Genomic DNA, 25202 nt, shown 5'->3' with positions numbered 1-25202 from the left:
ACGCCTTGTCTTTCACGATTATGATAATGCGTTGCTCGATCTTTCACGATAAGTTTTGATGGAAAATCAACAAAATTCGATGTTTTCAAAAACAAAATGAACGATTTCAAGGGAAAAAAACTTATATTTTACTGTACTATTTGACACACCAAAAATTCATAATAATATATTGAAATGTGCCCATTATATGTACACAACGTGTTTTATTCATGAATCCCATAGACTAGTGTTGAGCCTTATGTGTTTTCTCATAAAGTAATGTGATTCTAGCGTATCAAGTGCACCCATGTTTGAAGATACAAATAGAGCTGAGGCATTGATTTTACAGCTATCATCAAACTTTTCTAATATGATTGCAATATTGGATAAGATTATTAGCAATTGGAAACTAAAAGGGTTTCAAAGAAGCTGTAATGGACAATTTCTGAAATGATAGACAATAAAATGAAAGAAAACTTATTGAAGTCAAAACAGAAGTTAAACATGAACTTGATGATAAAATACATGTAAACATCAAGCAGTCTAAAAGCATTTTTTAATCTTCCATTTCATCAGAAAGAAGGCAAAAAGTAACAAAAATCCGAATGATTAAAAAAAAATTTCGTTTTGTATGTATTTAACCCAAGTGGAAAACTACTTTTTCATTTCATTTAATCATTTTTTTAAAGAAATGAATGCTTCTTTTTGTATTTTTTTGGGATATTAAGGGTGAAAAAGTGTTGACCGAAGCACATCTAATATGAAGAGCGGAAGTGCTTTATTCTAAACATCTGTGTACGATCAAGACTTGTACATCCAAATTACAAAAAAGCATTCATTTCTTATAATAACATTTGTATGCTAAAAAGATAATGACACACATTTTTATCAAGTTTTTCGTTAAATTACATGTACACTTGTTTGTGGAAGCACGTGTTATATAAAGGTTGATTTTTGAATAACGCGTAAATGTTGTTAGCTAATGAATATAACGGATTCTCGTGAACCATGCATGTAATGTAATTATTTAAAGATTAACGCTGTAATTTGCACTGCCGATATAACTGTTATATTTGCCACTGGACATATAACAATAGTTAATGAATTCGATTATGTTACGAGTTTCTGTTTAAAAATAACATAAAAACCCACCAAAAAATTACATGTAATACAAGCCTTATTAAAATGTTGTCCATACCCCCTCAAATTCTAATCATTTGTACTCTATTCAAATTACAACAATGAACAATCAAATAATAAACCGAACACTCTATTTTGACCATTTTAATTTCTTGAACTATTCATTCTATCAAACCACAATATTATTGTAGAAACTATCCCAGTATTTGTTTTTTAATTTATATAACAAAATGCAAAAAAAAAAAAAAGATTTGTGTTGTACAAAATCAAAATACAAACATTTCAAATGTCAAGGAAATGATATATTAAACGGTAAAATTAGAAATCAAATTTGTATGTGAAATATATGTTTCTCTAATTGTCATTATTGAATAATGTTAATATGTTCAATATAACAAAATATTCCAACTGAGTAATCGCATTTGATATTTTAGAGATGCACAGAAAAGGAATTGCACTCAATGGAAAATTGGAAAATATTCGTTTTTACCCGCTTGGATACTATTGGTGAAAAACAATTATCCAAGATTTTATCGGAAAACACATTGTGGGTTATTTTGTTGAATTTTAGCGAATATGATACTGTATTTCATACGATGGAATTACAACTCTACAATATAGCTGTTTGTTAATAATGAGATATTTGGTGTTCATTGTATTACTACGATCCACATTTTTAGAAAATCCAGTATCAGTCGTTTTTTCGTTTTTCGTAAGTTTTCTTTTATTCAATATCGCGTTATGTCCCTTAGAATTATTTCCATGGGTGAACCCTTTTTAAGAAGTGCCAATGGAAATATCCAAATGACAAAACGTCAGGATGAATCCAAATGAACAATAGAAAAACTCTCCATTCCTGAAAAATAATTGAGATTTTGAACAATAGGTTTACGTCACAGGTGTAAATTAAAACTTTTTCACTTTTTGTATCATATTTTATGAAAAAAAAAATCATCCTGATGAACTGGAGATATTATGGTCTCGATTGTCGTGTCAAGAAACAACCTGATTGTTTTACTGTATTTATAATTTATCTACATGTATAAAAACCAACTGTCAGTTTTATAATGAACACTATATTTACCAAATGCTTCATAATAATAAACACAAAGAATTGTTTTGACATATGACTTTCATATCTTACACTATTTTCAGAAATACAATTGCAAATTAATAATTTGTTTTTCTTGAAAAAGAAAAATAGAACAAACATTTACCTAAATTGGTTGATAATTTTACTGAGAAGCATTCATTTTCATAACAATATCACTTTTAATACATGAATTTATTGTTTGGTGTATCTATCCTCTTTTTTGATTGTTATTTTAGAACATATCAAGTACTGTCGCTTTTCGTTGAGATGCATTTTTTTTTATGTGCGAAATGTTTGTTCGATTAAATCATATTAAATCTTTTATTCATGAATAAACCGCTAAGTGTAGCATTTTAAAAGTAGTTGTGAATGGAGTTTAAAAAAAAATATTATGACAGTTGACAGCTCTCTGATCTGTTTTAAAAAGTGAGTTTCCCCTTATATGATATACGTTTATTGATCGGTGTTTAAATATTATTCATATAACATAACCGTAGGTTGTCTATAATGCTTCCAGTAAATAGGCATCATTTGTTAAATAAGTAATGCTACAACTATACTAACATTTGATCTGAAACGGTTAGTTCAATCATTACATCAGCTGGAATAAATTAAGCAAACATATTCATCCTTGAAAACTTAGTTCTGAGTTTCTTCCTTTGACAATTTATTTCAAGTTTATAAAACACCAAAAATAACCAAATATGGTCAGGGCGATTGTAGATAATCTATATATATATGGAAGCTAACGATCATTCTCAATTTTGAGTTAGGAGGTCACTATTGATACTAAAACATGAAAGACTGGTTACAACCTCTTCGTTAAGGTCTATAAGATCACTTCCGACCAAAGTAACTGTTTCATTTAAAACAAAAATCCTTCTTTTCATATTGGCATGATTGGAGAACAGTATATAACTTTGACTGAAGTTAAGGTTATACCATTTTCAGTCAAAATTAATATTTTATCAATTATCTAGATTTGTTCTATTTGACCCTTGTATGAATGATGCTTATAAACTGTAATTTGTGTAAGTTCCAATTTTAAGATGCAACATGTTTTACAGTCATTTCAAAAATGGAGTGTCATTAACTTTGAAATCGAAGTCATAATTTCATACTATACTGCAATAGAAATATGCCATTTATGGAGGAAAACATTTCTTAAGTTGTCTTTTGAAGTTTATCTTTTGTGCGTTGCTTCTTCGACATTCTCCCTTCATGTTTTTCTTCTGCTATTATCTCCTTTGCAAATTGGCGTTGCTTCTTCAACATATCACTCCTATCACCTATAACAGTCAGAATATCTTGCATTGATATATTTATACGTATTTAAAAAAATCAATAGTGATTATCGTGTTTTAAATATTCATCCAATCTTTCCATTTTGTGATAATTGTGATCATTATCATGTTAAGAAAATATCAATTTTCATGTGTTTGGCTGAGGCTGTTAGAATAAGGACCAGTTACAGAATATGAAAGACATTTTTATAAATCTATTGCAGAAATGTTTGAAATATCAACAAGAAATGATTATACATTCTTCCTTAGAATTAATTATTAATTAAAATAGCCTCACACTAGCACAACTGTTATACTGTATCAATTACAATTCGCCTCAACATATACCAGTGTTTACTTAGTTCTCTTAGCAACATATACCTGGATATATAGATATATATATATTGGACAGAAGCTTAACCGTCGATTTATGAGGATTACGTATATTATTATATTCTCTTTCATAATGTGTTAATCGGTTTGTATGTTTTAAAGTCGACAAACAATGCATTTATTGTTTATAGTCATTCAGATTAACAAATGCTATTCACTAGATACAATGTAGATTATTGCCAAACTAGAGGACCGAACATGTAATATTTTATTTGTTCTATTCACCCAATTTGTTATATTGTACAGTGGATGTCTTCTGCAGCTTTCATTATATTCGTAAATACTTCTATCATTAACTCACATGTACATTAAATTACCTTTTGCTGTTTTCTTATAACATGGACAACATGGACATTTTGAAGTATACCATACGAAACTGAAAATTCTAAATGGAAAATTGAGTGGTGAAGGTATTCTATCTTCGAAATCAATTATAACTGAATGCCGATAGTAACGCCATTTCTGTTCGGAATTTTTTCGAATTTCCTTAAACCGTGCACTGCAACAAAAAAAGAGAATTGTACATACAACGCACCATCAATGAATAACAAAAATACTAGAAATCTTGTATTCAAATTAATTCCTTACAATCCGATTTGAAAAATCGGCTAAACTTCATATATTTTAGAGATATTTATTATCATGGCATACCACGGCGTTGTCTGTTGCTTATTAACTCCTTAATTTGAATATTTCTTTAACAAATAACTGTCTCTCTTTTATTAAAATATTTCTTTTGTAACTTCGAAAGAAATAAAATCTTTAAAAGATTACTTCACGATTGTGCCTGTATTGTGTCTGATAACACCGATTTTGCAGTTAACATAATTCTAAACAGTTACGGAAGTTTCATTATCGTTAGGATTATTTCAAAAGTTAATTATGCGCACAGTTTGGTGGAATTATATAGACAATATCCTGTTTTATATAGGGATAAAAAAATATATATATATAGTAAAACCAAGAGATGAAATTGCTATCTCAAATAGAGTCCAATCATTTCAACAGCATGGTTCTCAGTTTTTCACTTAAATTGATTTATTAATTCAAGGTTTTAAATTAATGGTATTTCAATTTATCATAAGCTAACTAGGAAAGAGGTAAAATCAACATCCCCTCTTTACCTCCCCTTTCTTCCACTTCAGACTATCAAATTTAAAATAATTTTATGTATGTCACTCTTTCCACTAGTAGATAATACAGTATTAGTTTATACTGTATTTCTAAACATTAATTGCAATTTCAATTTCTACTATTAAAGACATAAAATCTTATTTGAATAACTGTCCACATGAACAAACAATAACATCGACATATTGTTAACTTTTTATACATTGTGACTTTGATGAAGAGTTTTCTCATTGGCACTCATACCTCATCTTCTTATCTATATATACTATTTAATTACAAGTCTAAATTGTAAACAACGTTCAAGCTATGATTGCGTTGGATAAAAACCGCAATTTTTATACGTGTGCATGCAAAACAAATGTCTTGGTAGATGGGTCTAAATACAGCACAAACAACATTTTCATAAAGACCAAAAAAGTGAAAAAGTATATTTTAACGAAACGCATTTGACTAGCAGGTCGAACAACGGATGTTCTTAAACCCTGCTGACTGCCATTGGCGATTGCCAAATAAACGGATAACCAGATGTAACAGAATGGATCTTAACTATTAATTTAATACCAAACAGAAAACAATAAACTTGCGGGAAAGACGGTATACCGCAAACAAAAGGTGCAAAAATTAGTACACCATATCCGGATTTCGACAATCAATGTCTCTTCAGTGATGTTAGAATCGAAACGGTATTTGGAAGTCCAAGTAATTTACCTCAATTTAGGATAGACTCTTGAATTTTGAAGAGTCGAAATAGGATGAACGGATCATATAAACCCGCAGGCAAATATAATACAAGCCTATTATTGTTTTCTATTTGGTATTAAATAAATAGTTTAGATCCATTTTGTTACATCTGGTGATCCGTTTATTTGGCAATCGCCAATGGTAGTCAGCAGGGTTTAAGAACATCCGTTGTTCGACCTGCTAGTCAAATGCGTTTTGTTAAAATATACTTTTTCACTTTTTTGGTCTTTTGAAAAATACTATTCAATTACTACATTGAATACACAATGGTATAAAATACCTGAACATTGCAATTACAATATTCAATAACAACCAGTTTGTCAACATCATATAAAAAGCAGCAATTACTGGTGTTATCCAATCTCCTGCTGCACAATTTGGAGCGTCATCCTTGCAACCTGAATCGTCATTGCCTTAAAAAAACAGGTTTACGGAATATATCACTGAAACAATAATCATGATAATGTAAAGGGAGAACAAATAGAAATAGATAGAAACTTAAATTTGAATTATTGTCCAGCACGACAATCTTCCGAAGAAAAATATTTATATAGAAGATTGTATTATATTATGGTTAGCACTTTGTTTTTGAACAGGTTACAATGATGTTTAAGAAAAATGTAAGAATTTGTTTGTCTGGTAATGACTTACGAATATATACCCTTAGATATTATACGGACGTCTCCAAGCAAGTTTAAGGACATTATTGTTTGACACAGTATATATACATATTTCATTAAAAAAGTGGTTTACGTACTAAATTTCTCACATTCTATCAATAAACTATGTAGCAAATTAGCCTTAATATCAGGTTTATAATTGCATATGCAATACGACGGCTGCCACTTGTGCAGCAGGATCTGTTAATCATTCCGGAGCACATGAGATCACCCATGGTTTTTGGTAGGGTACTTCTTGTGCAGTCTTTAGTTTTCTATTTCGTATTTTGTATACTGTTGTTTGTATTTTGGACTTGTTACCTTTTTTGCTATGGCGTTGTCAGTTTATTTTCGACTTCCCTCTTTTAAGTTTGTTCCTAATTTTAAATCATATTCTACTTTTGGCATGATTCTTATTGTGGAATTGACCCTCAGCTAAGACTAAATTCTGCTAGACATGTTGATTGAAAAAAATGTTTACACAAGTGTAATTGTAACAGATCAGATATAATATCTATACACACTGAAGTATAAAAGAACTCATAAAAGGTTCTGGTATGGTGTAAGACATTTTTCTGAAAGGAAACTCTAAAATAGCTAAACTAAGTTTTACTCAAAAATATGCTAAAATGGAATTAAAACCTTCTAATGTATCCAGAAATAGTTCGCCATAAACCTGCCAGTATGGAATTTGAAGAATTGTCAATGTTCTCCAATACTCCATATTACTTGGTCCTGTTACTGTATGGCTTGGATAAACATTGGCATGGTAAACAACGCCAGCAGCAAATATAAGGATGGTAAGTATTACCAAATACTGCATCAAATCAACAAGCTGAAAAATAAAACTCTGTTTGATCTAAACATGCTTAGAAGTACACTTTTCTGTACGGATTTTAAGCCACTTTATGATAAAAAGTAGCTACCCATTGAAAGGTTGGATCCTATAGAAAAGGGTGTATCAAATTTATAACATGAGCTGTACTTATTATCTAGCATTTTGACAATAAATATATACCCAGTAATACTGGAGACCAACATATTTAAACCTTCAAACTTATTTAGAAATAAAAGAGCTGATTAAATTAAAAAAGACAAAATCTTAACCGGATAAGGAACACATATGTGTTAGATATAGATATATTTCTCAAGCTATAAATGAACAATTCAATTTTTAACTTCAAGTTAAAATAGTACATAGTATTCATATTTGCATCAAAGTGCCAAAAGTACTGAGTCCTGTACTGGGTACCGACAGGAACAGTTTATCAGCAGATAATTCGACCAAGTTTTAGTTTTAACATAAACTGTACCAATTTTACTGAACATGATGCGCATGTCGACAAAAACTGTCTCTTCGGTATATTTATCCTTATATATTGATGTCTGCTAATGTTTTACTTTGAATTAAAATAAACTGACCTCAAAATTATAACAATTGTGAATTGTGTTACTGTTTACATGCCGCCGATATATCGATACCTGAAGAACGTACTTTGTTATCCATTCGTTTGATGTGTTTGAGCTTTTGATTTTGCCATTTGATTAGAGAATTTCCATTTTGAATTTTCCTCGGAGTTCGATATTTTTGTTATTATTACTTCTTGCAAGATAGTTGAGATCTCTTGATTCATTTCTGTTTGGTAACATGTTTAAACAGACTGTTATGATTTACGCTTGCCTTTGAATTTTGCATGATTATCGCATGTCGGATGATGGGTTATTGCAAAATGCTTTGAGTTTATGCGAAAAGGGTGCCTACATCCATAATCGATAAATCAATCCGTGTATATATGATGTATTATGAACATTTGATTAAACAGTTCTGTTGTATGGTAAATTTTGCAATTCTTCAAAATCTTTTTTTTTTTCAACTGAACCCATTTTTTTTATCACGTTTTCACATATGATAGCAACAATAGAACAACAAGTTCGTTTGGACAGATCTTTCTTACCAGAGCGCACACAAAGACCATATTGTATCTAAAAGATAGTCAATCGAATATTTCAGAAAATTATTTTTAAGAACAGATGTCTTGTTGGTCACATCGTATCTCTCCAAAAATCACGTGACTAGAGAAAACAAATGATAGAATAAGAAATTCAGCCGGGAGAAATCATGAAGAGACATACTATAGATCTGATAGGATAAAGCTTTGGTGCAAAAACAATTATCCAAGTCTTTATATCATACACATTGCCACAAAAGTAAAGAAAGAGGAAATAATTTCTAAATGTCTTAAAATATTAAAGCCCGTTATATAAAGAATAACAAATTTCAGCAGTTTTGACGTCAAATTCAAACACATGCAACAAATTTTGTGTGAATTCTGTTCATTCCTGCAGTAAACAATATTTGGAAATTACGATGGAGGATTTCATTAATTGCAAATAATAACTTGGTGTTGCGGCGCTCCCTCGACAGTAATAACTAAAGGGATGTTGTTACATAGCACTCGATTTTTAAAAACTTAATTAAATCCTTCAATTCGAAGACGAAATAATGAATTGGAAAACAAAAACTATTTCATGTAACAATATTAAGTGCTTTGTTTCTCATTTTGTACTGTCTCCTCATGAATATACTATATGCATAACAGAGATTTTTCGTCGTTATTAATTTGGTTGTCTAGGATTTATTATTATATTTTCTACGGACTGTTCAATTCGTTTCATGTGTTTGAGCTTTTAATTTTGCCATTTGATTAGGGACTTTCCGTTTTGAATTTTTCTCGGAGTTCAGTATTTTACTTTTTTTAACCTTAAGTAGGATAGTGCAATAATATATCAGACATTGTAAACAAAGGCAACTGTTACAGTAGTATACCCTGTTCAATAGTCATAAATTAATTCAACTGAAACAAGTCCGGGTCACAAACCAAGACCAAGGGAAACACATCAACTTTAAGAGGAAAACAACTGAACAACAGAAACACTGAACTGCTACAAAACCAAACGCCAAAATAAAATAGAACCGGACTGCAATATTCCTGACTTGGTACAGAACATTTAAAGAAAACACAATGGTTGGTTGAACCTGGTTTTATGGCTACCCAAACCTCCCGCTTATATGGCAATGTTCAAAATATCGTTAAAATGACAACATTAGGTGACAGGGTTACCGTACAAATAAACGCAAGAACACTCAGGACAGATACATACATAAATAGATAATATAATACATGATGTAAAATTTTCAGAAGCATGTGTTAGCCATCTCTGCAATTTCAACAGAGACATTTGCATTCACATATTTTATATGTCTCTAATTTCGTTATAACAGATCTTCAACATTTGCTTTACTGTAAAAAGTACAATGCTTCCTGACGAACAAATACTACTGACCAGATCAGTCTATTGAGTAAAAAGGAAAAATGTGAACACATTTTAATAAGATATAATGTTTTCTCAAAATTCCCAAAAGTAAAAAGAAAAAAATAAAGAAAGGTTATATATGACTAATATTTGTAGCAGAAATAGGTGTTAAAAGTGTGTAGTAGAAAACATTTTAATTGTATTCCCCGGTTACAATATCTGAAGGAATGCTTCTGAAGAAATACATTTGTTATCTTGTTGCAATCAGGGGTGTTGGGAATTTTACACCAGTGTGCACCCCTGATTACACAAAGATAACTTATGTAATTGTAATTTTAGTAATATTCTTCATATATACAAATAGTATACTTTACAAAACTCTATATTTTGTTAAAGAAAGACGCGGCTCGATATTAAACAGTAAATGATAAAAGTTTGAAGTTCAATGAATCACAATGATGGTATATATAGTCTTAATTACAAGCCGTTAACCACATATTTACGTACAAAACATATCATAGATATATAACTTAACGCAAAACCATTAACTGCAATCATGGAACATTGATACGACGGTACAGATAGGAACTTTAATGGATGTTATGCTGTTTTGTCGCTTTTGTTCAAAGTGTAATACCATCAGAATTTGATACTCGCCGTGTCAGAATTTAATAATTTCAATTCGATCACTACTAGCAACAGAAACATTTCATCAAACTAGGTAGGCTTGATAAAGGCACATTGATTTATTTTTTGTATATATATGACGTACTCACCATTTCTTTCACCATTATTATGATTATACCAAACCGTTTAGACAATAATAGAAAGTTTAAGAGTCGAAGGAACATGATAAACAAGGCTAAGCTGTAGATTCGCCTAGTATGTGCTATCAAGTCTGAGTCCAAAATATGCAAGCAAAATCCAAGTATGTACAATATGAAGCACAAAAAGTCCAAAGTGTTCCAAATATTAAATATGTGGAGAAATATTCTCTGTGGTGACCAGTGGCAATCTTTCTGCGGACGAATCTGTAAAGGAAGCAAGATAAGTAACATACCACAATATATTACTGTCATTAGATTGTGTTTACCCATTTAGAGACATGTAATTGAATTGAACATTGTGTTATGATGTGACTGATAACATTCTGTAATATTGCGTAAAGGAAATGAACTTTCTTTAAAAGGTACTTTCATTTTCATATCCATTGGTTTAACAAAGAACAACAGGCAAATGGACAAACTGTATATCATACCTAAACAAATAAGTACCCATTGTAAAAGATCTGCATACTGATTTTCAAAATTTTAAATTGAAGAAAATATTTACGCTTACCATGCTCCATATTTCCTCTAATAAATCACCCAACATGTATATGAAGATCAAACCTTCTAGAAGATTTATTGAACCAGGTTGCAGGTCTCGAGTGAGGAAATAGCTGAACATGATTAAAGCCGCGATGAAAAATAACTGAAAAATGATTTTATTATTTGTTAAGCATACAAATGTTGTCAGCTTAATTGTGGTCCTCAAAATCACAAATTGACTAGAAACCCGTATATAAAAAAAAAAAACATTTTTAAAGTGAATGCTCCAGGTACCAGCAATTACTTTAAGAAAAACTTTTGAAAAAACATTGTATTTCTATATTGTGAAAAGTGTCATAAATCTTAAATATTTACCAGCAGAAACAATTCAACTATGTCTTATATAGAAAAAGTTTCACAAAGGAACATTCTTTGAATAACTCCGGGTATTGAGATCACAATGATAAGTGTTTGCATATCGGTATCAGGGTATTCACCATGATATCATTGAATATACATTATGATATGCAAAACTGGTTAGGTAAATTTGTTATCATTTTATGTCATTTTTATCACGAATGAAACCGGTGCATAATGACTGTTGTTCCAACGGTATCCACAAGCCCCTCAACAAAGAACCTCGGGACATATATCAACATAGAAAAATGATGACGAGCTACGATTCCCAACCCTTGTTTTTCTGAGCCATTTAATGCTTATATTATCTTTTGGGTTTCAAATGTATGACATCGGGCATCATTGAAAAGATATTATAAATCCAAATGCACACTTTACGTTATCATTACTACATGTACTATGTTGATACAATTATGACTACTGATACATTGTCAGACCACGTTGGTACTCCGACCTCAGGATTAGTACTGGCATTAAATACTCACTTTTACATAAACAGAAATTCATGTATCAACAACATATAGTTTTTTAAGAAAAATCTATGGAGTAGAAATTTTAGATTTTATGATTTTAAGACAAATTTAAGAACGTTTTTACTTATTGTTTGTGCTTTCTTCACAAATATTCACCTATTTTGAAAGAATTCAATCAGTAATATTTCAGAAATTAAAAAAGATAAAAGCATTATTTTCCCGGTTTTCAGTTATAGTCCAACGAGCCAAAGATGTATGGAAAATTTTACCAAAATCTGTAACATAGCCCATTTACTGTAACTCGACCTTTAGTGTTTTTCTTTCTATATCGTTGTGTTTTTTTTCTTTCTTTTATATACCTGTTTCTGCATTAGAACGGATTCATTATTATTTAAAGGAATTTTCTGAAGGGTCATGCTTTGGCATAATTTGAAATCAAATATCCTAAAAGGTACATTTTTTTTCAATCCTTGAAAATAGAATACACGACAATAAACAAATCCACAGTAAATCCACAGTAATCATCTAATTATAAAAAAAGATCAAGTATTGTGTTGAAGTTTGTATGTATATCCATATGGCACTTTGTTAAGTGTGTGGTGCTGGCGCTTTTATATTTACATGGCATACCAAATACCTAACTCAGTAAATTGTCAATTTTATCCCCATGCGTATATTTTCCGATGTGTCATGAAAGTTGAAGAATATTTTTGATAAGTTCTAAACTCACTATGTGAATAACTATTTTTGTAACTGGTGCTGTAAAAATTGCTATCTTAGAGTTTTTACTCCAGTGGTTCTGAAATAAAAAAAAACAAACACGAAACCCGTTAAATGGATAAATGCTGCTCTAAAGTAATACTTAGTTACATGTAACAACTAGAATTTTCTTATAGTACACTCAGACAAAATAGAAAAAGAAAGCAATTTTCTGACGGCCTTGCAAACCTTAGATTTTTATGAGACCCATTGTTTTGATGGATAGGAAGTGGCTAAGATTAATACAAAAAATGTTTGAATTATATATAATATGACGTTTTATGTTCGCTTTGTATCGACAGCAGTGTGTTACCGAACATATACTATATCCGGAAGAAAATGAATCAGTAAAATATTTTTTTTTTGTGCAAAAAAGGATGGTAAAATATAAAAAAAAGTAAAAAAGTTCGATCAAAGCAATACGTTTTGCAGAAATGGTTTCGAACAAAACCCTGCAAAAGACAACCTGTCGTAGTCAATCGTTATCACTTTCATTACCCACAAAATTCTTAATCTCAACTTAAAGTCAATTTGTCTTGACCAAATTTTTTTTTTAGTTTTGCTAAACTATTTGATAAAACAATGATTTTAGTTATGTAAAATTACAATAACACGTTTTATTGTTGTTGAGAAAAGTACGCCTGTGAAAATAATGTTAAACAGTTTATTTTGATTGTGTATTTGCATTGTTGGTGATTCATAGAAAGGCAATTCAAAGCTCTTCCTTTTAAAGTTCATGCGATTCCCACTATTTTGATTGTTGTATTGATATCTATATGTCACTAATCGAATCATGATATTTGAACATCGGTAAAATACTGTTGCCTACATTTAAATGTTACGGTAGCGTTTTTTTTTTTTTTTTTTTTTTACATGTAAAAACTCTAAATCATGAACACAATTATTTTGTCTGTGAATTAACTGTATAAGTCATTGTAGATATTAGACATTAGTTATCACTTAATGAAAAGAATATGTCTGTGTTAACATGCATGCATATGTTGGTTATTTGTGTTCATAGGTTGCTTTAAATCTTAATTTTCTCCTCATTCTCCTCCGTCTATTCATATGTTTGGTTTGTATGTTTCTAAGTAATAATACAAAAATGTTTCAAAAATGTATAATGACAGGAGTTAATGTGTTATTACACACATTGCGCAATTTTACTAGTACAAATGCCATAAGATTTTCATGTAAAAATCACACCTGAGGTGACAGATGGAGTTTTTGTTAAGTATGTTAACACACCTTTATAAATGAAAACCACCCACTTATAGTAATCGGATAAACGCTGGTTGTAGTTGTCAATTTGTGTTTCCTTGAAGGAGCTTTTGCAGTAATTGTTTCATGTTTTATATCTGAATGAACGTCTTCAACTGCAGCGACGTTATACGAAAACAATCTCTTGCTTGCATCTTTCTGATTGGAAGAGTGAGATATGAATTCCTCTATATTGAATTGGTGTCCGAAGTGCAGAGGACTTTCAATATGACCCCACACATCACAGACGTTATCAAGAGCCTCTATAGCCATTTGTTCATCGTCAGCAAACATTTTTTCCAACAGACGAACGGCCCGTGATAAAAATAACCTGTAAGAATCACAGGCAAAATTATCAGGTTTTTAATATTTGAGAGTCTGTTATTTAAATGTAGTTGTCGGCCGATGTCTAAAGAAAAATTTCGTTATTCTTTTACATTTCATCATATATGGCCTTTTATATAATACTATACGGTAATTGTCTTGCTTATTAGAGGTAATACGGTGACTTAAAGCTGCTTAAACCGTTATTTAGTTTATGGTGGGTAGTTGGCGAATCACCAATCACCACTTATCTTCATATGTAAAAAATGAATATGATAATGTAAACACACCTTACATTTTGTAGAACTGCCATTTAGTTTTACTCATTTGCTATTCATTTGTAGAACACGTGCATAATTTAAAAATCAAAATGCACAAATCAACAGGAATAGGTCTCGAATATCTGAGTTAATTTGTACAAGGTAAGTATCAGAGACTTGTATATTCATATTGATTTGTAATCAGTTCTCTATATTTCTTTTGATATGATATTGTTAACAATTTACGTATAATGTCAAAAACTATTAATTTTTTGTCGAGCTTTTTTGCTATATATACAACAGTGCAGGCTTCTCAGAATAGTTAAAAATCTAGAAAGGCGCTTCGGACGTATGGCATTTATAAAGTGTTGTTTTCATGTTTTATCTTTGTTCGCAAATTTGTTTCCTTTGCGAAAACATACACAGTTTAACATTTCAGCAATACACTTACTTTGCATGAGACTGGTATTCATCCTGGCGGTTTTCCTCAAATTTTTCCTCCGCAATGTTTGCCAAAGAGGTAAGATACATGATTGAAATTAGGGCAGTCACTGAAATGAATCATCAATAATCGAAACTATGTTTTCCATGATAATTAGCAATACCTTTTTTCAAAAGGAGAGCCTTACAATATATGTTACCGAGAAAATCAATCATCCTAGATAAACTGACATAATGTTTACGTAATGGATGTGTTTAATTATTCAGAAAATGAATATAGTAAAATGCATGCCTAAAACAAGTACTCGACAAAAAAAATAAAAAAAAGTTATATAAATTGAGTACATCCGAAAGAAAGTATGAATAAGATTGAGTCCATGAGACATACCTTGAGTTGAATATTTTTATTTGAAAATACAATTTATTCTATCTTTTGAAAACGTACCACAAAAATAAGGCATATAACCCTTCAAACCAATGATGCCTTTCTAGACATCAGTTTCTTCAATATGTTATAAGAATTCATCTATAATATCAGATGTTTTTGATGAATTAAAATTGATTTTATGTACTATTTTGTTTTGAATAGTTTTTTTTTTACGCTCAACCAATCCATAAGACCAAGATCGAGTGGTTGAACATGGTATTTAATTGAGATAAAGAAAATCCTTTAGTCGTATTTCTGACTATTTATATAGCGAAATATGTTTTATTTTGCTGTCTCAAAGCAATGATAGTTTTCATTCATACCTATGTTAAATATCCTTTAAATAACAATAATTGAGATGGTTTATTGTAAAAATGTATGCTTTCAGTCGTGTTAAATTTGACGAGGATAGCCATATTGCTTTTTTTAACAAACCATTCATGTGCATTGCCTCATTTTCTTTCCCATTTCATAATTTTGCAAAATTGGGAATATTTTAAACATCTGCCATATATGAAACAAAGAGGTACATGTAGTTATGATGACCAGTCTTGAAGAATAAATTACACGAAATTCCTATTATTTGTCATCGTAATGGCACATTACATATTGCCATTTTTATTTGTCTATCTACGGTTCATTTTTTTTTACATTACTAATATTTCGAAATGGTAGATATGAACCCTGATATATGTTTTCATGCATAAGTGTAGGTGCAGCAGGCTCTAGAATATAAAACACATTCGTAAATAGGAAGAGTAACTACTAATAATTTGAAGTGAGGAAGTCATTAACGCAAGATGTGTTGCAAACTTAGTTTGTCTTTGCATGGACATTTGTTCTCGTCAAAAGTCAAAGGATAATGTATTGGTACTAAGGAGTTTTTCCGCATTTTATCTTCATGTTCTAAATGTGATATGAGTGGAAGTTCGGCAAAATAATATTTTCTTGAATCGATTTGAGCAAAATTATTTGTCAGCTGTGGATCACCCTATTACAAGCGTCACGTAATAAATCAAATTTACACATACATGTATGGGTGCATTTGAATATAATTAAATTTGTTTACACCTATTATTGAATATCATATCTACAGGACTGATATGCAAAAAACTGCTTAAGTTAAGATTTGGTACGGAAGGACGGACCTTTCTTCATGTCCTACGATAAATTAGTACTACGATTGGATATCTTAACTTAAGTGGTTTTATGCATATCAGCCCAGTTGATTAAATATCAGTTAAGTGGTTGTTTATAATCATAATCGTACTCATTGGATTTTCAAACTGGTACCATAATACAGCTGCATTTTTCGTTTGATTTAACAATACAGCGATTCGCAATGTCTCATTTGTAGGCACCGTTTCCGAAACGCTGTCATAGTTGTTCCTCTTGGTTTTCGTACTGCAGTGTTTGCAGCATGTAATCATCCCAATTTTGGAACAACAAAGGCCTGAAAATAAACAAGAAAATGTTTTCATAGTTTGATGGATCGGTCATTTATTCTATTGTCAAAAGATAGTTATTTACAAAGTATTGGAAATACATCAAATTGAACAAAACAATTAGTCCAGAATTTTGAAAATTGACTTACATCTATAAATTGATAATGAGGGTTGACTGAGAAAAAAACTTCACGAAAAAAGAGATAATTTCAGGTTTCTAATTTTGGACTCCATTTCTAATTAGCATCATTCCATGGGCCACAACGCCTGTATATGGGTTAGATGTATCGCCCAGTTGAAACTTAAGTCCAGAGTTTGCCTTTCCTACCATACTTTCGGTTTCTGCTCACAAATAAAATATTAAAAAAGTACAACAAAAATACCAAACTCAAAGGCAGACTTAAGTGGGGCAGTCCATATAAACTGAATATTTAGAGGCCTCGGTTGCCGAGTGGTCTAAGTAGTTACTACTGTAATCACTAGCCAGTCAACACTGAGGTTGTGAGTTCGAACCCTGCTTGTGCGGGTGCACTCGACTCCAATCTTAATTGACTAGGATTGTCAGTTTTCCTATCGAAGGTCGGTGGTTTTCTCCGGGCACTCCGGCTTCCTCCACCAATAAAAACTGGCCGCCACGAAATAGCCCAAAAGCGGTGCTTAAAAATGGCGTTAAAACACCAAAAAATCAAATCAAATCAAATCAACTGAATAGTTTTTTCCCACTGCTATCAATCAAAGGAATAACTGAAAAACAAATGCCATATTCCTGTCTTGGTACTGGCATTTTCGAAGAATATTATTTTGATGTAAACTTTGGTGGATATGTGTATCATCGGAAGGCATACTAAATTTCCTTATTTTATACGACTTAAGGAAACATTATAGGTCGAAGCCCAAAAGTTCCAAGTAATGAAATTGATATCATCCTTTCAAATGTTTTACAAACCCCATCAAGAGCTGTTGACCGGTCTAATATATCTGTTTCACAGATGAAGCAAGAGATGTACCTACTTACTTAACCACAATCCCGTCTTCTTCTTTTTTCGAATATTACATACCGCATTAATGTTATCATATTAAAAAACATTAACTTCCTACGCCGTTAGTTGAGTTCAGTTAACACTCTCGTATCAAAACAGTTTGAAAGCCAAATCGATTACAAAGTTAAAGATATATTCCTAAAATAGGAGGCTTTATCCGAGTGACAATAATGCTTGGCAATAAGAAAACATATGTTGTGTACAAGTTATCACTTTGTACAAGTTATAATGTGAACAATAAAAAACTACAAATTATAATTTGTATTTCAGTTTGTACAAATTATAAATTGTATAAAATCTGCATGTACGCATTATAATTTGTACCCAATAAAGCTCAATTTAACTTATACCTTGTACAATATTTGACATTGAATAATTTTTCAAATCAAATGATGAAAAAAATCATTTCAATTTAAATATGAATCAAACACACTGATAACTCTTTTTTACAATACTATACAATAATATACAATGCTCTTATTTGTTGGAGCAGGTAAGCGAACCATGACACCTCGAATTACACAATACATTATGTTTTATTTTGCATTTAAACCTGGAATTGTTACAACCGCCTTTACATTTGTCAAAGAGATAACCCTATGCACTAGTTTATGATTTTTTTTTCGCAGCTAATTTCCTCCTTTTTATGAGCTTTTCAATATCAGTAACTTGAACAAAATCATACTTCTCAAGCAAATGTATGGCTTAGTAACTCTGCTTCAATGCCTCATTTGCATTGTTAATTTAATAAATCAACTCATGCAATATGTCCTTAGCATAAAATATTTGTGCTTTGATGTGTTACTCTCAGCAAATTGCTGAACTTCTTGATATAATTTATCCATCCAGTTGATCCACAGTACTGGCTATTTTATTTGACACTATAACTTTTACCTTTGCAAATGACCATTCGAAAGACCAGTGAACAGGAGTTTAATCTTAACCTCAAGGCAAATGAATCAATCTGACTTTAACAGTTGCATTGATTTTACATGAACGGGCTAGGTTGTTTTTCTTAAACATTTTAATTCTTAAAATTCTTTGTTGATTTAAAGTTTTAACTCATATATATGTGTTAAATTGTTTATAGGTCATATTTTGTTCTCGTTTTATCTATCCGCTAAGCATATTAAAAACAAGAATGGGTCCATAGTACACGGATACACAACACGCACTATCATTTTCTATGTTCAGTGAACCGTGAAATTGAGGTCCAAACTCTTATTTGGCATTAAAGTAAGAAGGTCATATCATAGGGAACATGTTTACTAAGTTTCAAGTTGATCGGACTTCATCTTCATCAAAACCTACTTTGACAAAAAACTGTAACCTGAAGCGGGACAGACGAACGAACGGACGAACGGACGGACACACAGACCGAAAAACATAAGTGGGGCGTACAAAAGTTAAATCAAGCCTTATTTTGTACAATTATACTGTGTACAGGCACTGTTTATACAAATTATAATTTGTACAAACTTGAAATAAAAAACTGTAATTTGAATGTTTGTATTATACACTTTATAGTTTGTACAAAATGATAACTAGGACACAACATACATACTCAACTCTCACTTACCTTTGAGGAGCTCATCTGCTATGTATATAGGTGCATTTGGATCTTCTATATCACCCGGACACACGCTCTAGTAAGAGAGATACGATCAGCACAATATAGTTATTCGCTATATCTGTATTATTGGACCACACAACTAATCGTTTATATTATAGGGATGCAATTTTGACACATATATATATATATCTAGTTGGCATAATGTTGATGTTCATTTTTTACATTTCACATAACCCTGAAGCCTTTTCAGCAACACAATATATTCGACTACTGCAACTGAATGCCTTGAAAGCGCAGAATAACGCTAATGGTTTAGGTAAAAAATAGACATTATCTTCCTTCATACATTATGAATTGTGTATCAAATTATTTGAACAATTAGTATCAATGTGATATAAACATCTTCTGTATACATGTATATGTTATTATATTTCCCCTGTGTGAAGTGACATTTTAGCAGCGCCTGGATATGGAATACATATTTCCAAATTGATACAAAATTCCCACGTAAATAGATGGTTTTTGTTTTAAATTTCTACACGTGATGTTTACTCCTGAGTTAAATTGTAAGGTAGTATTTTTATATCATATACATTGTTTATATATTTTACAGGCATTTTCTAAATTTAGGCATTTTGTAAAATGACTGAAATTTCAGGCAACTTATGAAATGCCTATCTTGCCAGGCATTATATAAAATGACAACAAAAACCTAGTCATTTTGTAAAAGGACTGAAAAGTTGAGACTAAATTCAACAAATTGCCTGTTTAGTGTCAGGGAACTAGTAAAAACATTTGTAAAAGTTATACGGAACCCTGCGTCTTGCCTACGACTACTGTTGTCAGTGTAAAAGTGTAATGACAACTGTAAATAAGTAAGTCCATTATCAGTAAAATACAAATTAACAAAAAATAAAACTATTCTTGAGATGCTTTATTTTATTTTATTTTGAAGATTATCTTCTGTAAATGTTTCATAAAAATCTATGAAAGTATACTTTATTATATTAAAAAAAAATTAATCCAAGACTGTCTGTAAATTCAAATGAAAAAAAAGTTAATCTATCAGAAAAATACTGAAAAGGAAAAACAAAAATTCCAATGTTTGCTTTAGACATTATCTCTTATTTATTAATACTCCTCTGCCAAAGTTTTATTAAATTCAATGGTGATTTGACAAAAGTAATTGAAGCTCCTTTATAAGTAAAATACTTCAGTTTCAAAATTATGCTCTTGATACTGGGTGTTGGACATACACAAACTTCTGTCCAAATTTCATAAAATTCCATGAAAATTTGAAAAGCTTTAACTTAAGACCGAATCTGAAAGTTAACTGTCTAAAAGCTTAATCCATCTACTAGAAAAAAACCTGAAAATGAAAATAAAAGTTTGAAAAGTTTGCATCTGACATTATGTCTCAATCATAAAAAAAGCTTCAACCAAAGTTTGATAAAATTCTATGGAGGTTTGACAAAGTAATTGAAGTCCAATCATCAGTAAAGTACTGAAATTGAAAAGGTCTCTTTAATATTTTGCTCTAGATACTGTCATAAACAAGTTTCTGTCCAACTTTCATAAAATTCCATGTAGGTCTGACATATTTGCCTTTCACGGAAAGATCAAACGGGATTAAAGTGCAGAGCTTGGCACTCTCCTTACACAAGGTATCAGATTAGATGTCCCCATTCATAAACAAAAATGCAATTTATATATCCTGCACAACCAAACTGATTTCCATTTATAACATGAGTTTCAGAGACAAGCCTGTGGTTTCACCGTACAAGGCCGTGCCCAGTTGTACAATTATCGAGGTCAGTGCTTGCGTGAATTTTTAACAATTTAATATAGACTTTATTTATTATCATGATTATAATTAAAGTTCGTAAAATGCTAGCGTTAAGATTCATTAATTGTCATAGGTCAAACTGCTCTGTTGTTCAATATTTGCAATGACTCAGTTTCTGTAGACATTTTTTCTTTAAAATATATTCAGGAATTTTGTAAAATGCCTTTCAATTTTTCCAGTCATTTTGTAAAATGACTGGAAAAACTCAGTCAGTATATAAAATGTCTGAAACTTGCAGGCATTTTATAAAATGCATAAACTTTCTAGGCATTTTACAAAATGCCTTCATTTAGAAAAAGCCTTTAACGTATACATCATGAACAAGTATGATTAAAGTCCTTTCCCTAGGACATGTAGGAAAGAATGATTATAAAAATCTTAAGTCAAATCGAAATAAGACTTCACCTGCAGTATCTTGTCATCTTCTTTTCTGATCTCCTGAAATAAAAATATATGAAAGTTAAAACATTTTTTAACTGGAAAATCATGAATTCATTACATGCAACCACAGCATTCAATTATCAATACTTTTCATTAAATAATTTCTATGTAACATACGACAGATGAAAAGCAACACTTAACAAAATCGTATACAGATTTGCTTACATGAACTCAAAGTACGTATCTAATTGATAAAGAAAATAATAGATTAAGTGATCAAATTGTATTATAAATTGCAATTGGAAGACCTATATATCGCCAACCAGTATAATCACAGTGCGTCTACTTTAAACGCAAACGTATTAAAACTCAAAATTGGCTGTTCCGCCTTACGGTTATGCCAAACTTATTTATACAACTAGGTAAATTATGACATTTTAAGTAGGTTGTTCTCAAAGACAATACGGTTATCTCCATTCTAATGCAAAATAAGCATATCAGTCTATTCCAGTTAATTATTTCGATGTAAAATTTCAGAAAACGAAAATTCCGCCAAATGATGCTATTGTCTTTCGCAACTTAACAAGGTGACGTATTATGTACCGGACGATTTTACCTATTATGTCTTTTTGTTTTGATCACATATTGTTGTCAATATAATGGAATTTTATGCGACTGTCATACAAGTGAGTGGTTTAGCTAGCTATAAAACCAGGTTTAAGCCACCATTTTCTTCTTTAAAAAATGCCTGTACCAAGTTAGGAATATGACAGTTGTTGTCCATTCGTTTGATGTGTTTGAGATTTTCATTTTGCCATTTGATTAGTGACTTTCCGCTTTGAATTTTCCCCGGAGTTCAGTATTATTGTGATATTACTTTTTTCCATGCTTCTTGTACGCCTCATAATATAATAGAATTAGATAAGAAATGACATATTTGGGTGAAAAATGTATGTTTTTATTAATTTTTGAACAATATAGTATTATATATTAATAACACATAGCTGAGAGGGTGATAGAGCAGATTGTTACCCCGAGAAAACATTGTCTACCAAGGCGAAGTCAAGGTTGACAATGCTTTTTCGATGGGTACCAATCTTTCTGCTCTATCACCCTCTCAGCTACGTGTTATTTAATTTATTATACTGAATGTCATATCATTATTGACTTTTACAGTTGAATTTTTAATTTAAAGTATTTTACTATGACGTCACGTACATAATAAAATTGAGAATGGAAATGGGGAATATGTCAAAGAGACAACAACCCGACCAAAGAGCAGACAACAGCCGAAAGCCACTAATGGGTCTTCAACGCAGCGAGAAAATCCTGCACCCGGAGGTGGTCCTCAGCTGGCCCCTAAATAAAATTGTGTACTAGTTCAGTGACAATGGACATCACACTAAACTCCAAAACATATAAATGAACTAAAATTAAAAAACATACGAGACTAACAAAGGCCAGAGGCTCCTGACTTGGGACAGGCGCAAAAATGCGGCGGGGTTAAACATGTTTTGTGAGATCTCAACCCTCCACCTATACCTCTAGCCAATGTAGAATAAAGAAACACATAACAATAAGCACAGTGAAACTCAGTTCAAAAGAAGTCCGAGTCCGATGTCAGAATAGGTAACAAAAGAAACTAAGCAAAACAACGTTACGGGTATTAGAAAAATGAACAGAAGTTGAGAAAGATGTTAAATTCTTTTCATTTTGACAGTCAATGAAAAAAAGCTCTGAGCCAAAACGTAGAACTTAAGCGTTGTCTTTAATTACTTGATGTAGATTCAATTTATTGTCCTTTAAACTATCGATTTTTAATTGGTCTACACGAGAGGGTGATATTAAAACAAATTGTCTCCCGCTCAGCCATGGGATAGAGTATATTGTTTCCCTCGTATTAGCCAATCAAAATCTGGCATTTTAACGTGAAGTATATTAATCAATATTATCATATAAGGTTACACAGAACAGTCGAAAACAATATCGTGTATAGGGCTTTCACGGCTGAAAAAAATACCGTAAAAATAATCAAGTAGAAATACCCAACTCATAGTTAAATGAAAACTAATGTAAGGCTTCCATGAATTGTTTCTTGAACATGTTGAATAACCACTTTTAAAGACATTTTTATGTGTTTTGGCACTGACATGATTAAATTTTATTACATACCTTTCTCAAATTCTATGTTGATAAATTTCTGATCAGGTACAAACTAAGGCATGTCGACTAGTGGTTACCCCTTTTTGTCGAGGTTGATTTTATTTCTATTTTGTTGTTATGTTAATGTTTCGTTTTGTCATTTAGCACGACAAGTTTTCAAATATTTATGCATCATATATTTTTAATGTTTTGAAGCGCTGTTGGAAGCATTTAAATTGATAAATTGTTCGTCTTTTTAAACAAAAGTCGTACTTCTATATCAGATAAGACCCACATGTTAACATTATTTCATAATAATCTATTTATTATCAAATATAATCACTCTAAAATAGTGTTAAAGAAAAGAGTCGAGCGTTGCTGCCTTCAAATATTGTTATCTAGTTCTTATTGAGATTCAACAGCCTTGCATGTGGTATTTTTTAAATATAAAACAAAATTATCAAAAAACACAAGAAAATCATACCTGCTTCCATAATCCCTGGAAGGTAGTATTTGACATTGAGAAATTTTCGTTACTGTTAAGTATCTGTTCCATGATATCTATCTTTCCAACATGAAACGAAGTGACAAATGCATCCTAAAACAGTAAAAAAAAAAAAGAAAAGCGTTTGATAGTATGCAAATCAAAATATGTTAGTATTAGACATGTTTAAACAAGAATTGGAAGTTAAGGATGTTAGCTTTTCTTGTTTTTGAACTTTTGCCAGAAATTTGGAATTCTCTGGTTTTATCTATGAAGTGCCATTAAAAAATGTTCCCGGCTAAACCCTACTTTATTACATATAGTTTAAAAAACCACATTAGAAAATTCTATAAAATCGTTGTTATTTTTTCATAGTTTTTGAAAGAAAAAGGATGCCAATGCTTAATGTATGAAAAGTCTAGAGAAAATTATTTCCCGCCAAATTTTCAATGGTTTATATCTCAAATACAAGCACACGGACCCTTCATTTTTTCTACTTTTTTAAGTTCCTTTATTTATATACCATAAAGTTGTAACAGTGTTTTAAAAAGCTTTTTATTTTGAAACAGAGTAGCGAACATCCTTTATACTATATTGCAAGCTTCCAATATATTGGAAATGTGGCAAGCAAATATTGCGCAATCTTCTTTTGAAATAATGTTAAGTTAAATGTTTGGATATTTCATTTAAATCTTTTGTTAAGGTAATTTATGCATTAACGCGTGTCATGAATCTACTTGATAGATTTACATGGAATTTGCTATCAACCTTGATAAACAATGTGTTCAAAAGTAGAAATTGAGTTTTCGATTATTTTAACATAGATTATGTATTTGACTAAGAAATCTTAAAGCATCGGGCATATCTGACAAAATTAATCTAGATT

The 25202-nt window shown here is 30.9% G+C and overlaps 1 protein-coding gene across 1 annotated transcript; it reads right to left on the bottom strand.

The window, feature by feature from the left end:
* Positions 1–1413: 1413 nt before the first annotated feature.
* On the bottom strand, positions 1414–24424 carry LOC127706481 (transient receptor potential cation channel subfamily M member 1-like). The gene is made up of 13 exons (XM_052211140.1): positions 24317–24424; positions 21715–21747; positions 19470–19536; positions 16676–16858; positions 14989–15088; positions 13942–14284; positions 12665–12733; positions 11073–11207; positions 10511–10765; positions 7062–7254; positions 6041–6173; positions 4206–4387; positions 1414–3501 (listed from the first exon to the last, which is right to left on the bottom strand). Exons 1-13 carry the CDS (start codon positions 24386–24388, stop codon positions 3377–3379), a joined length of 1890 nt encoding a protein of 629 aa, XP_052067100.1. The 5' UTR covers positions 24389–24424; the 3' UTR covers positions 1414–3376.
* Between the last annotated feature and the right edge of the window lie 778 nt (positions 24425–25202).

The sequence above is a fragment of the Mytilus californianus genome, unplaced genomic scaffold, assembly GCF_021869535.1.
Source record: "Mytilus californianus isolate M0D057914Y unplaced genomic scaffold, xbMytCali1.0.p SCAF_6, whole genome shotgun sequence".
NCBI lineage: Eukaryota > Metazoa > Mollusca > Bivalvia > Mytilida > Mytilidae > Mytilus > Mytilus californianus.
This window is presented reverse-complemented; position numbering and strand designations above follow the sequence as displayed.

Bases quoted from the DNA above. Each gene is read 5' to 3' on its own strand.
- LOC127706481 (XM_052211140.1), bottom strand. From the start codon at position 24,388: ATGGAACAGATACTTAACAGTAACGAAAATTTCTCAATGTCAAATACT. The intron at 7,255-10,510 runs GTGAGTACGTCA...TTTATTTTTCAG, and splicing joins TAATAATGGTGAAAGAAATG to CTTGTTGATTTGATGCAGTA. The intron at 6,174-7,061 runs GTTTTAATTCCA...TGTTTTTTTAAG, and splicing joins ATTTCTGGATACATTAGAAG to GCAATGACGATTCAGGTTGC.